At 40.6% G+C, this 15,528-nt stretch overlaps 1 protein-coding gene across 1 annotated transcript; it reads left to right on the forward strand.

Moving 5' to 3' along the window:
• The first annotated feature begins 875 nt into the window (after positions 1-875).
• LOC121652306 (lysine-specific demethylase 9) lies at positions 876-15,523 on the forward strand. Its single transcript, XM_042005021.1, has 7 exons — positions 876-1,467; positions 1,853-2,517; positions 4,924-5,061; positions 9,188-9,330; positions 11,756-11,923; positions 12,039-12,147; positions 12,234-15,523. The coding sequence occupies exons 1-7, from the start codon at positions 882-884 to the stop codon at positions 12,768-12,770; spliced, it is 2,346 nt and encodes a 781-aa protein (XP_041860955.1). The 5' UTR covers positions 876-881; the 3' UTR covers positions 12,771-15,523.
• Positions 15,524-15,528: the final 5 nt, after the last annotated feature.

The following is a 15,528-nucleotide window of genomic DNA, read 5'->3' on the forward strand; positions in this document are numbered from 1 at the left end:
AGGTTTTCATTCTGACATAATGTACGTTTGAAGTTAAAATCTCCCCTGAACTTGTACTTTTTATCGTTTTTTTTTGACTAGCAGTTTTAAAATGTTATAAAAAGCAGGTTGTTTGCTATTTTTTACATGACTATTAAGGTGTGAAAGTGGACAAGATCAGTGGATTTAATTTGTTTAGATTAGCAGAAAAGTGAAGTTGTGGCTATTCAAAACTGCCATTACCGTCCATGTTGCCTTTATACATAACTGAAAATGTATTTTAAGTTTAGTTATCGTGTTAAACTTTTGATGAACCATTTTCAGTTTTCAGATTTAGTTTTTTAATTTTTTTAATTTTGCATTTTTTAATGCATTTTTTTTTTTTTTTAATGTTATAGTTTGTTAGATGTTTTTGTCGTTTATTAAAAGAAAATGCTGTGGGTTTTTTTTCCAAAACTGTGCTGAAAGATTTTTTGACAAAATTTGTTTCAATTGTGGGGTAAAATCTTGTTTGCGTAGGTTTTCTTGCTTTTTTCTTTTATGTTCACATTTCCCAGTGTATTTATTTATCATTTTATCTGCCACCACAGTTTGTGTAATACCCAAAATCGCCCCCTTATTTTCCACAGTGACTGCTTTCTTTTAATGATTTACTCTTTCTTCCCAGTGTGGACGGTGAAGTGCCCCCTCTCGTGGGTGTGATAACATTACCATTACGTCAGCCAAGCGGAGATGCGTGCGTGCGAAGCCGCACGCAGTCACTACAGTTTAAACTTCAACTCCCAAGTAGCTACGTAACAACTTTAAACTACACTTACCACAATTCTTCCTGTACGCATGCGCAGCGTGCTCAAAATGCTGCTTTGAACTACAAATTAATGGCAAAAGGACTACAAATCGTCATGGACATGCGCAGTAGGAGCCCCCAGTCCTTTAAACGTACCTCTGTACGTGCAAAGATGGCAGCTCAAGTGGACTTGCTCCGTGCAAAAGTAAATAATGAAATAATGAGGGACAGCTTTGAGAGATTCATTAAAGAGAAGAAAAAGAAGAAGAAAAGAGACCGGTCTCCGTCTGCCGACAAACGCGGGAGATGTGAGAAAGAAGCGAAGAAAGTAAAGCTGCATCACCACCACCACCACGCTGAGCACCGGAGCCACCAACCGCATCAGCTGCAGCAGAACCCAAAATCCCACAACTTCGGCGCTGATAAGCAGGTCCTACACATCCATCACCACCAGCACAACCACAGCCTCACCAATGGCACCAAGCAGAGTCTGCAGCCGCCTTTCCCTCCGCAGAAGCAGCTGCAGAAGAAGGGGGCGGCGGCGCCCTCTCAGCCACCTGCGCTCTTCACGTTCACGCCCCTCAAAGTGGTCAAGGCCAAGCCGCAGGAATTCAAAGACAAGCACCGGGATAGAGATGTAAAGCTGAAGAAGGAAAACTCAGAGGCGAATGTGAAACATGCAGAACTGAAGAAAAAGAAGGGTGATTATTATTATTATTATTATTATTATTATTATTATTATTATTATTATTATTATTATTATTATTGCTATTGCATATAATTCTGAAGGGGGTGCACAGGGGCAAGCAGTATCTGAGGTGCAAGTAACTGGATGTAAATAGTTGTTTTGGTTGTCTGGAATGTTTAGTTAAATGCATCTTGTGTCCATGACACTAATATATATGTGTAAATGGTTATTGTTTGGTTTTATTTACCACCTTCTGTGTATGAAATCTGCATATGCTTACAAATAAATCACATGTTCACGTTTTGTTGTAATCAGATGTAGTGTTCAGCAGATCACACCGCGTCCTCTCTCTACATATATTCTGCTTTTCTAACTTTTATCCATCTGTGCTCCTGTAGAGCCCAGACCCCATAATGAGAATGGCAAGTCTCTAACACTGGAGGAGTATCTTTTGAAAAAGAAAAAGAAGAAAAGGAAGCATCATGAGGATGATCACAGTGGCAAAAAGGCCCGACACATGCATAACAAAGCAGTTCAGACTGTATGTGCAGGGCTCGGAGCAGACCTTACGGTGCCTCTCGGCCCTGATGAATCTCTTACTGGAAACGTAAAGAAGGAAAACAATCGCCATCCCAGCAGAGATGCTGTGGACAACCACCCACCCTATGTTCATGCTCTCAAAGTAGGCCACGTCCCCTTTCTCTCCCATCAAGAGCACTCCATCCGCAGCTCCTGTCTCCAGACAGGCAGGTATGGATGCTTCATACATGAGGAAAAGCAAGTCAATGGCGGGGGATTGGTTCTGCACGCCTACGCGGATGAGTTGGCCTGTCTCAGTCCGGCTGAGATGGAGTGCTTTGCTCAGGAGTTCCTGGAGTTGGCTTTTGCTGAGAAGCCTAGAGGTGCAGCTGTCTATGCCTTGGCAGTGGTGCACAGGGCAGCTGCATACCTGCCCGACTTCCTGGACTACTTTGCCTTCAACTTCCCCAACACACCAGTCAAAGTGGAGATTCTGGGCAAGAAAGACATTGAGACCACCACGATTGGAAGCTTTCACTCTCAGGTATGTGGAGAAGGCAAGCGGTTGATAAAACACTTGTTAATGAGTTAATGACCAAACTTTGGAGTATCAAAGACATTCAGGGAAAGCTAAGTTTTAATTTTTGCCCTGGTTCCATGTTGTCTTGCTTCAAAATATAAATATCTGAAGTAAATTTAAAGATAACTTCTCCTTTTTAAAGTTTTGATTTAGACATGGTTGGGTGGTTTTCTGATATATTTCATGGATCAAATATTATTATTTGACAATCTCAGAAGATGATTACTCGAGTTCTGGAGATGAAGTAGATGAGAGAAGGTGTGAAATATGTTTATAAGGAGGCTAACTATATTGCAGATATGCTGCGCCACCTAGACCTCTTTGTGTATGAAAGAGGTCTAGATTTGGCGAAAGAGGTCTACAGACTCATGTCTGATCCTAGACCTGACCAACTGCAGCAACCCCAGATCATAGACTGCCCCCACAGGCTTGTACAGTGGGTATCAGGCATGATGGCTGCATCACTTCATCCTCCTCTCTTCTTACCCTGATGCTCCCATCACTCTGGAACAGGGTAAATCTGGACTCGTCAGACCAGTCCCGATGATCCTCACTGATTAGTGGTTTTCTTAAGGCTACACAGCTGTTCAGTCCCAATTTCTTGAGTTCCCTTTGCATACTGTCTGTGGAGATGCTCTCACTTTCACTATTAAACATAGCCCTGAGTTGTCTTTGCTTGATGCAAATAATTTAAACTTCTGAAACATATTTTCTTTTCAGGAAGTAGTATTGTTGAAGGAATGAGGAGCTGCTCACTGCCAGCTGAAACATGATCATAGATGCAGTAATTATCAAATGGGAGGCTCATTTCTACTTGCTTAGTTAAATCTAGGTGGTAACTTTTCTTCCTTTGGGGATTGGAAGTGTATATTTGTGCTGTACGTTCAACTGTGCGGTTAATATCTAATGTTAAATATAATAAATATTAGCTAGTCTCCAGAGCTAGTGCATGATTCCCGACAATAGTTTGAGGACATAACCTGAAGTGCAGTCCAACTCAATGGACCACAAAGCTAAACTCTAATAAAAGGAAAGAGGCCAGAATGCACAGGCCAAACACATTTATTCTGGGATTCATGTTTTAGATGTTTCCAGCACTCCTGACTCAAATGAATGGTTCATTTAGAGGCTTGACAACAAACTAGCAGGGAAACGTCTAAAACCTGCAGGACGGTAGCCTTCCAGGTCTGGATCTGGTGATCCCTGCTGACACAGAGTATGCTGAACACACACATTGTTTCAGAGTTCATCTAATCAAACAGCTAGTTTTAGAAAACAGCAATGCTCACGTTATTTCGCTGCTACTGTAACTAGACAGAAAAATATTGTGTATTGTGTTTACCTTCTAGTTTAATAATGTTCCACAGATTGATGAATCCTGTGATTGCAGGGTGGCATGTTCTCTAGCAGGCCTGTACACCTCGGCAGCTGTGAGCTTGTGTGCAATAAATTTAATAGTATGACTCATACTGGGGTCTTTAACATCTCTGCTACACAGACACGAGCATATAAAAAAAACCATTATAGCTGTGTATGGATTTTTCCCTGCTTATAATATGGACGCCGTGGCGGCTGTTGGGTGTGAGCGATTTGACTCAGAGGAAAAAGATTCATCATGCCTGATGCTCAGCGCTGCTGCTGCTTCCTCAGAGAAATTAATCTGGCATAAGAGGAAATTCTGCATGGAGCTTAGAGGAAGACTAATGTCAGAAGTTACCGTATGTACTGATTATATGAAGCATCTTTTTTCCTTCATGCTCAAAATACATCAATGATGTGATGATGTTTCAAGGAAGTGGGAGAGTACAGCATTGTTAAAGATGTGTGAGGAAAAAATAAGTCATTAAGCACCACATATCCTTCTTAATCCATTTATTTTGTATATGAATTAGTTGGGCTGCACAGTATATCAATAAATTTTAGTATCACTAACATTTTGACTTGAAATGAGATGAGCATCGGTGTGCATGCTAGCTAGTTGGAGAACAGGCACATATGCAGAAGCCCTCATTAATACACCTGTAATTAACTCCATACAGCATCTCACAAATGTGAGCACATCCCTCACATTTCTGCAAATATTTAATTTTATCTTTTCATGGGACGACGCTGCAGAAATGACACAATGTAAAGTAATCTGTGTACAGCTCGTTTAATCGAGTAAATCTACTGTCCCCTCAAATAACGCAGCCATTAATGTCTAAATTGCTGGCAACAAAAGTGAGTACACTCCTAAGTGAAAATGTCCTTGGGCCCAAAGAGTCAATATTTTGTGTGGCCACCATTATTTTCCAGCTCTGTTTTAACTCTCTTGGCAATGTGGGAATTTGTATGAAGTGTCGCATGCATTAAACGATTCTTCTATTGCAGGTGAGTCGGACTTACTGTTCGGGAACGTACCGAGCTGGACCCATGAGACAGATCAGCTTGGTGGGAGCCGTGGACGAGGAAGTTGGAGACTATTTCCCAGAGTTCCTGGATATGCTGGAAGAGTCTCCATTTCTCAAGGTCTGAGGAAGATGATTGTCTGTGATCTGATCAAATGATGTAACATTGAAGTTTGTAACTTGTGTGCTTGACCACACCATAGCTGGTAAAAAAAACAAACAAAAAAACAAAAAGGGACTGAATTTTACTGCAATAGGTAAATTCCTGTCAACACAAATTATTATTGGTGCTGATGGGACCTTGGAGCTCTGTGAGTATGGTCCTGCAACAGTGCTGGTTAACAAACACAGTTTCAGTACCGGCTTGATCAGTCTACCAGGAGCAGCATAAATTAGCACTGAGCTGCAAACAAACTGACATGTTAATAATCAGGAATCTGTAGTTTGTTTCTTACATGGCAGAAACTTCATGCATTTAGTCATGTAGACATGGTCAGGATGACTTGCTGAAGTACAAACTGAGCATCAGAATGAGGAGGAAATGGGATTTAAGTGACTTTGAACGTGGCATGGTTGTATACATGGCTGTATTTACTGGGATTTTCACACACAACCATCTCTAGATTTTACAGAGAATGTTCTGAAGAAGAGAAAATATCCAGTGAGCAGCGATTGTCTGGACCAAAATGTCTTGTTGATGTCAGAGGAGAATGGGCAGACTGGTTGGAGATGATAGAAAGGCAACAGGAACCCAAATAAGCACTGGTTCCAACCAAGGTCTGCAGAACAGCATCTCTGAACACACAACACATCCAAGCTTGAAGCAGATGGGCTACAGCAGCAGAAGACCACACCGGGTGCCTCTTGTCAGCTAAGGACAGGAAACTGAGGCTACAATTCACACAGACTCACCAACACTGGACAATAGAAGATGGAGAAACGTTGCTGGTTTGATGAGTCTCCATTTCAGCTCCACATTCAGATACTAGGCTCAGAATTTAGTGGAAACACCATGACGTGGCCTGGTTTAACCAGCACAGCCTACCTGAGTATTGTTGCTGACCATGTCCATCCCTTTATGACCACAGTGTAGCATCTTCTGGACTCCAACGGCCTCCACAGTCACCAGATCTCAGTCCAGTAGAGCAGCTTTGGGATGTGGTGGAACGGGAGATTCTCATCATGGATGCAGCCGACAAACCTGCAGCAACTGTGTGAGGCTGTCATGTTAATATGGAGAAAACCTCTGAGGAATGTTTCCAACATCTTGTTGGATCTATGACACCAGGAATTAAGGCAGTTCAGGAGGGAAAAATGGTCCAACCTGCTTCTAGTAAGACGGACCTAATATTACTTTATTACAGTGAGTCATTAATCTCTACATAATAACGTCAAGGAAAATCATTGATCTTACTTCAGATTACTCTCCGGATGATGAGGGCATGTAGATCAAAATCTGCCTCCTCACCATTTGATAATGTCAAATTCCAGCTGCAGACTTTATGGTGCATCCATTTAAATAAAATAAACACGAAAAAGAAGAAAGAAAGCTGCAGATTGTTTTCTAGTGGAGGCTGATCTAGTTAAAGATCCCATTTATCTTCTGGAACTAAAAATAAATCCATATAAATGGAGGCCCACTTTCTTCACACACTCGTCCCTGTTGATGGTGTTGCTAAACATCTGTGCCGACTCCTTTTAGAGCCACTAAATTGAAATAAAAAACATTAATTTCCACAGGACAGATCTGCAGCAAGTGGAAATACGAAGTTAAACATGGTGTGCTTCGCATTGTTCCAGAACATTTGTTTCCTGTAATGAGGATTAAAAATGGAAAAAACAAGACATTAATGGCAGTTGGTCAGATGGTTTAAGTCCTGCTGATGACTGAAAGTCATTAGCTTTATAAGAAAAACCCTTCATGGCAACACAGTAAATGAAGAACACACTCCCGCTCCTGGAAGTCAGCCTGTCTGTAAGTTTTTAATTACAAAGGAGAGCAGTTGTCAGAAACATGGTGTTTAGTAGGATTCTGGAAGAAATCCCTTTATCCCAAAGTGGAAAACTCCAAGCATTCCTTCTCGTCTCACAAGGTTTTCTTGCCCTTTTCTTCCTTTTGGTTAGTTTGTCAGTCTTTTAGCAACATAACTTCAAAAGTTATGGACGGATTTTGATCAAATTTTAGAAATTGGATAAGGAATGAGTGATTCGATTTTAGGCCTGATCCAGATCACTGCCTGGATCCAGTAATTTTTAAAAGATTCTTCACTATGGGGAGATGGAAGCTCTAACGGCAAAATTATGCCTAACTAAACAATAATGCCCACAATCATGGGCACAAAAAGCCAGTGGCTTGGCGGAGGCGCTGTCTGTGCTTCTAGCTACTGCTGTGGAATTATTTCTAAGAGGTTTGAGGGGAAAAGGGGTAGAAATGTAGCAAAGTTTGCTGTTGGCTTTCTCTTTGTTTACCTCGCTGCTAATACGACTGTCATCCAGGAAAAGAAATTAAATCTGAGACATTGTTTCATCATGATGATACACAGCAACCATAAAATGAAGACTAGGGTAGTGGAGGCTTGAACCTCAATTTCTCAGTAAGAAAGTGTGATTTTTAAGAAGAAGAAATCTTTATTTGTTAGTATATATCTTACAAAACACAGTGAAATTAGTCCTCTGCTCTTAAGCCATCACTAGCTACACTAGAAGCAGTGGGCTGATTTTTTTTCGGTACCCGGGACGTAGGTCAGGGCTTTCCTCACGGGCCTGCAGTGGTTGCCAACCCAGGGACTTGAACCCAGGTTCTCCAGACCCAAGCCCAAATTTGAAGAATTGAGCCAGTTATTTACTGGAAAGGATTCCTGTTCCTCTTCATTTGTATATTGCCATGCCTAATTGTTACTTTTGGGAAAATCCCACTGAGATTAAAAACCTCTTTGCCAATGAAGTCCTGGCCAAGATCTGCAGCCTCAACTGTAACAGTTGCAATATTACATGATTAAAACACAATTCAGGGGTGGGGGGGGGAAGCATTGGTTATAAATATTACAACAGAGATGCTGTAATATGACTAAAACCAGCTGTTAATGAAGTGTGTGATGCTCCGGATAAACACGAACAAATAATGAATTCAGCATTCAGAATTCTGTGTGTTGGACTTCTGTTTTCTCCCAGAAGGGGGAAACATTGCACTGCATTGTAATGTTGATGTGAAGAACCGACACAGAAGAACAGAAAAGACACACGTAAATGTCCTGATACTTCTGATAAAATCTGTACATCTTACTGTAAATTCCTCCAGGCAGCATCACTGTCACAACATCCCAACATCTGCAGGGTGACCATTTATCAGGTTTGATTAAGTGTTTTTTTGTGGTCACGTTGGTAAAAACAATTCTCAGCTCTAGGTTTAGGACTTTTATCTCCCTTTGTATTCTGTATTCATCCCCCACTCCTTACCTGAGCTCATAGGACACCGCTGTACAAAGCCAGTTAAAGCCAGAGACGGGGTACGTCCGCTCTGATTGGCTCTGTGTTGAGTGTCGGTTGCATTAGGCAGAAACTGGAATTAACTGGAAAATGTAGAATCTTGCAGAGTTTGCTCATATGTGGGTGCAATCTGGTTTTAAGGTTTTCATAGTTGCTGGGTTAAAAAACTGGATCAGTTAAATTAATTTTGACCTATGAAGGAAGATATTATATGTAAATGAGTAATTTCATGAATAATTAAAGAGATTAAAATACTTTATTTCATTCAGCTCAGTGATGTTAGCACATTGTTTGTTTCTAAAAAATATATATATATATACTTTTTGCCATTTACGATTCCTACTTAAAATAAACATTTTTCCTAAACCTCATTCTTGTTCACAATAATTGAAATATCCAGCCACATATATGGGGAATAATGAAAGAGCAATCCTTAAAATGAATTAAAATGTGGTGCCGAGGGCGATGCTGGGAAAATTAGGGTGCACCTCTATTTTTTTGGTGTTGCACCCAGATTGAAATGTGAGGCTCTCCAGTGCAGCCGATGCAGTCTGGAGCCTGACCTGTTGTACGATGGCAGGTTGAGGCCATCATATGGAGCCCCTTTTTAATTAAGTCAGTAAAATCACAGAGAAAGCATCAGATTTTAATATTTTGTCAATATTCTTGCATAAGTTGATGCTTCTCAGCTTCACCCAATCAATATAAAAAAATAATTTATGTAAAGTTTAATATAAGTGTGTGTGTGTGTGTGATTGTAGATGACGTTGCCATGGGGAAGCCTCTCCAGTCTGAAGCTCGACTGTCGCTCTCAGAGTGATGATGGGCCCATCATGTGGGTGCGACCAGGAGAACAAATGGTCCCGACTGCTGACATGCCCAAGTCTCCCTTCAAACGCCGCAGGTACGACTTCATGACGGATTTCAGAGGGATGACAGCCATGTGAAAAAGAAAGCCAATCACATTTCACTTGTGTGGTTTTTGTATTTTCGGACATGGGGGAAAAAAAAAGTTGGTTCTTGCCAGATTTTAAAGTTGGATAAATACAACCTCAGATGAACAATCATTTATCTGGTGAAATGAAAAGCCATTTCCCAACTATCTCCTTCTACCATCAGAAAGATTATTCACAGCAGCGAGTGGAAAAAATCCAAGTTGCATGTTAGTGAAGGAACTGACGATCAGCTGATAATTGTAAGAGATCGGGTGACCGAAAAAGCTCTTCTATCTCTCATATTTATAAAATGCCCTTCTGTTGACCCTATTTGACCAAATATCAGAGCTTATGTCGCTCTAAATTTGTCCTCAAACTATTTCTCCAGGCTGTCGTTTTACATGCGCATATGTTGCCATGCATTGTAGTCCACTTCCAGCACACATCGTTCGTTCCAGTTGTCTTAGGAGCTTGTTTTTCAAAGGAATTTTTTACCAAAAACGATGCAGTGACCTTGTTTTTCTGAACAGAGAACTTGAAAAAATATCCTAAGATTGCAGATTTAAAGATGGCTACGCTCACTACCGCCTGTAGTCCATTGTTGTCTTTATTAAATTTCTTTCTAATACATTTTGTGTCCTCTAAATTTCCAGTGGAAATGGCAGCTGGTTGTTATCATTAATAGTGTTTTGTTTGTCTGTTTATGACGTGCTGCAGACCTCTTGGCCAGGTCACCCTTGTGAAAGAGATCATGATCTCAAGGGGTTTTTTCGATCTGGTTAAATGGTTGAAAGAAAAAATTACACTGTGACAGTGGGGATGTTGCGTCAATAGTGTGGTTTACTAATCATCACCAAAACTGGCTGATGTTGTCATGGTGCATGTTTTTACAAGTGATGGGTGATTTTCTAGTCTTATGGAGTATAATTGTAGATGCTCACAGGTTGGCTTTTTAGGAGGTGTTTATTTTTTCAGCGTTGGTGCAGCGGAAATGCTAACTGCCTGGAAATTATGTCATCTACTCTCGAAATTAAGAGACAACTAGAACGCACCAAGAATATTCTTCTGGGTGGAGATTGTGTTCACCCTACAGTACTCACTTGAAACGGACCTTTTAAATAACGGATTCCTCTCTCCACCAGAGGTGACACTGCACCGAGAATTACTGAAGGAAAAGACACACAATGAAGAAAAAACTTCATGTATTGGTTGATGCAGAACATCTTTTTTTTTCTTCTAGTACATAACGGCTAAAAATGGAGCTGCATCAGATCCTAGCGGTCTCTGGTTGATCATATTTCTATCAAAACTTTTCCAGAATACTTCCACGTCTGACCGCGAGCCATTTCTGCTGTCCAGAGCTGCCATCGTTTTGGTTAAGTTTACCCGCAATGCCCACAATGTGCTGAACTCACAATGCACTTTGTTTTGTCAAATCTGTGTTTGTAGGCGGACCGAGTCCACTTTGATTTGAATCAGAAGTCGTTTGCGCATTAGCAATACCCCGAACGAAGCAGACTTTCCGAGCAAACGGACTAGGATTTGAAGGCTGCTGTGAACGCACCCTTTAGGCCCATTTATGCTCCCTTACGTCCTTTATAGGTACGTCCATTTCAAGGGTTTTCGTACGTCGCCTCACATTATACTGCCATGCATCTTTTACTGTACGTTGCCATGGTTATGAAAATAATTTATCCACTAGTGGGCAGTGCTGAGTTCAGAGTTCACTCCCGCGTTCTGAAATCCGTTTTGGACTCCGGTTGGTGGCAGTAATGCACCTTTACAAAGCTGTCTGTCTAACATGCCTGACACACTCACACAGCTTTTCTTCAACAGTTCTCGCCATCTCTACAGTTTTTGTCCTCGTCGTCATCTTCTCTGGTTTGTTCCTTTTGCTGGTCGCATGTCGGCTATACTGCTCACCCCTACATCAAACAACAGCTCCACAAGGTCCCAGAAAATGCACCAGGTGGTTGTGTAAATGATGTAGGAGATGGACAAAAATGCCGTGTCCATCTTCTGAGTCGAGTATAAATAGTCCTTTAAAGGAGAAAGGTGACATGTAGAATATATTTACATCAAGTCGTTACAGGTGGTTACGCAAGCTACTAAATCATGGGATGTACTTAGTTTATCACACCCAGCTTCTTTATTTTGGCTTAGTTTTAGTTAAATATCACAATGTAATATGCCACGTGTTGCTGCTCATCTGAGGTTTCTTACTCCTTAAGACCTAATAACTGGACACATAACCCCTTCAGATTGTTAAAGGGTGTACTATCTCCATATGACTTAATATTTAAGGAAAAATTGTGAATTGTACAAGAATTACTTCTAATTATCAAAAGTGAAAAGCAAAGTAATCATCAGCTGTTTCTTCCGCTGTTTTTCTAGGTCCATGAACGAGATAAAAAATCTGCACTATCTCCCAAGGGCCAGTGAGCCCAGAGAGGTTCTGTTTGAGGACCGGACTAAAGCCCATGCTGACCACGTAGGCCAAAGCTTTGACTGGCAGAGCACTGCTGCGGTGGGTGTACTGAAGGCAGTGCACTTTGGAGAATGGTAAATGTCCTTTAGTTTAATTATTGTGTTAATTATAAATTGGCACTCTTCCTTTTGATTGCATCTACGTAATGTGAGGAGGGTGTGGTAACCTGTTCAATGAAACCTCTAACAGGGATCTCCGGCCTCGGATTACCAAAGACGTAGTGTGTTTCGATGCTGGGGACTTCAGTGATGTGGTCCAAAGGCTGCAGCTGGATCTGTATGAGCCTCCAGTTTCACAAGTAGGAAGTGCAGTTTTCATACAAAATCCACTGAAATGTGTTTTTTCCACAAGTACAGAAATGTTGACATGTGAATCTTTCCCCAGTGTGTCCAGTGGGTGGATGATGCCAAACTTAACCAGCTGAGGAGGGAAGGCATTCGCTATATACGTGCACAGCTCTGTGATGACGACATCTACTTCATCCCAAGAAACGTCATCCACCAGTTCAAGACGGTGTCTGCAGTCTGCAGCCTGGCCTGGCACATCCGCCTCAAACGGTACCACTCAGACGACATGGACACCAAGGAGGAGCAGCAGCCCAACGATCTCAGCCCCACCTCAGGTCGAGTCTCCTTTTCCTCCCCTGCCAGACCCAATCCCACCTTAACCCCTTGTGCAAAACCACAGGGAGACAACATCCAAGGCGGGGTGGCAAAAACTGAAGAACCAGAGTTCCAGAAGCCAGCAACGCCTTCCAAGGAGACACAACCAGCCCCGCCACAGCCCACCAAATCTGCTCACGTCCCCCCACCATACCGGGATCCAAACCTTTTTTTAGCCTCAGTCCACTCTGGGTGTACACCTTCAAAGGAGCCCTCTCTGCCAAAGGCTCACGGCCACACTGCAGAAATCCCCAAATAACCTTCTTTTCCTGTACAGACCCACTTTCTGTCCATGGTGGCAGAAAGTTTGTTTAAAAAAAAAAAATCAGACTTAAACTGACATCTGAGTCAATCAGGAAACTTTTCAACTTAAATTATTCACATTTTTTTCTATCTCAGTACAAATGAAAATGGATGAAAATGTTCTCAGATGTTTTTTTTCCACGTCAAGAAGATTGTTTAATGAGACTAATATATATTTTGTTATTTTATATTGGTTACACCTAAACTGGGATTCCTCAGTTTTTATTTAAAAGGTGTGAACAATGTTTAAAAAGAAGTTATTTTTAGACTAGTATTACAATGAAGGTTGAGTTGTTTTTTGTTGTTGTTTTTTTTGACAAATGAATTAGTAGAGGAGATGAAGTCATCAATGGAAGTAGATGGTGTCTTAACATGATTTCTTTTGAAGCATGATCCTGACATACTGCATTGTTTCACTGACAGAAGCATGTAGACTGACATTACCTGAGGATGTTTTTTTTTTATTTGATTGGGAAAAATTGTTGTCTGCAAAGAGCCATCAGGCCTTTGCTGTGTGAATCAAAAGATTTGCACATATTAAATGTGAACATATTTATTCATAATAAGTCTACAAGTGTGGTGAAGATTTTTTTTATATTTAGTGTACAGAGGAATATGTTCCCTCTAAACCAGGGGTCCCCAGGTCTAGTTCTTGAGAGCTACTATCCTGCAACTTTTAGATGTGTCCCTTCTCCAACACACCTGAATCAAATTAAAGGTTCGATAGCAGGCCTCTCTAGAGCTGAGTGACATGGGGACGAGGGATTTCAGCCGTTTGATTTAGGTGTGTTGGAAAAGGGATTCATATAAAAGTTGCGGGATATCTCTCCGGGACTGGACTTTGGCACCCCTGCTTTGGTCGAAGCAACGTATGTCATCCTAATTAAACTTTAGGCTCTAAACATTTTTCCAATTATTTAATTACACACATATTTAAATACAAATCTATACTGGAGCCTTTTTTATACCATTTTTTATATTTATTTTAAAGACTGAGCTTAACATGACCGCTTTTTTAATTTATCTGAAACCTTTCTAAAAGGGATTTTTGTGTTTTTATAGTGGGGTTGTGTTAGGTACATCCAGTGTGGGGAAGCTAAGCTAGCAGCTACTTTAGATCAGTGACAGGAGAAGAGCCTATTTTCGTTGTTTAAAACAACTCAAACGTCATGAATTTACCCTGGTTCAAGCTAAGGCTGGATTTTTACACCTGATAACCTCAGCTACAAATAGTCGCTTTCTTCAGAATAGTGTTTTCCTAAACATAAAAAGCTCATATTGCGTGGGTAGCGCGCAGCCACTGTAGATTAGAAATGTTTGACCGGTGGCTGCGTAGTACCCGCGCAACAATGACTTTCTTTGGTTAAGAAAATATAGTCCCAATGTAAACGCCGTCTAATAAAAATAGAGACAGCATAAAAGAAAATTTAAACATATTTGTTTGAGCCGCTAAGTGTATTCAGTTTGAGTTGTTTTAAATGGCTGCTCGCCGCCTTGCCGCTTTACAAGGTAATTCTTTGTAGTGAACACAAAGAGCCGACTCCCATCACGGAGAGCCGACTCTTTAGAAAGGACGGGACATTTTTTGATTGGCACGTCATGCTGCCAATCACATGCGAGGAATGACTAGGCTTATCTTATAACCGGACTTGTTATGGTTCTATTTTCAGATGTTAATTTAAAGGTTTGATTAAAATTAAAAAAGTAACTGCATTAAAACAAAACAAAAATAAAATATGGCTTTTATATATAAAAAAAATCAACAAATGTGTTTACTAACATACAATTTGTCTGAAATAGAAGCTGACAGTAAATAAGTGTGACTAAATGAAGATACATTTAGGAGAGAAGTTGGCTCTTCACTACTGTCAACAACCCTACTTAAAAAACAAAACTAATCTATTACACTTAGCAGAAATGGCCTCAATCTTTCTCATATCTGAAGGATGTATTCAGTTTGCTTTGTAAATATTACAGTACATTGTTGTTATAGCTGGAAATATGTGAATGTTATTCATTCTTTGATACCATTACAACGTTTAGTTTTAGCAGGTAACTGTTGGATACATTAGATTGTTGAGGACACCATTGTAGAGCGTTACTGTGGTTGTGTTTGGCAAACGGAAAAAGCCTGATATTTTGACACATAGGGGATAAATGTACAAAATGAGGTCTCTCAAAACATCCTTGGGTAAAGAAAGTTTTTCTTTTCTTTTCAGACTGAGAGTTAGAATTAATCTGAAACTCGAAGGCCTTTATTTTGCCATCCTCTGTAAAGGAAGTGATGCAATGCATCCTTTGCTTCAAGACCGGCTGCATCTTAGTGCCTTGTGCTGATGAAAGTTGAGAGGTTTTGTTTGGTGACTGAAAAAGGGACTGGCCACATTTTCATGCCACGTTAAAGCAAATGATTCCTGCATCATGTAGTAAGATTTAAATATATTCAGAGTGGATTTTCACTGGTTTTCCATGTGGTCTTAAGTTGTGTTGTCATTGTAGACATGTCAGAATGCTATCATAGCCACCTTTTTTTGTGGTATTATGTTATGATGCTCTGTATCCCAAAACCAATGATCACATTTGTTACTGTTCATACTACGACATCATCAGTGGTTTCTGTTAAGTTATTAGGCTGATAAGTTACAGACAGAATAAATCTGCTACCAGAGTGATTCAGTCTTGTTAAAACAATAAAAAAAGGACAATGCATTCAC

Source organism: Melanotaenia boesemani, chromosome 13 (genome assembly GCF_017639745.1).
Source record: "Melanotaenia boesemani isolate fMelBoe1 chromosome 13, fMelBoe1.pri, whole genome shotgun sequence".
Taxonomy (NCBI): Eukaryota; Metazoa; Chordata; class Actinopteri; order Atheriniformes; family Melanotaeniidae; genus Melanotaenia; species Melanotaenia boesemani.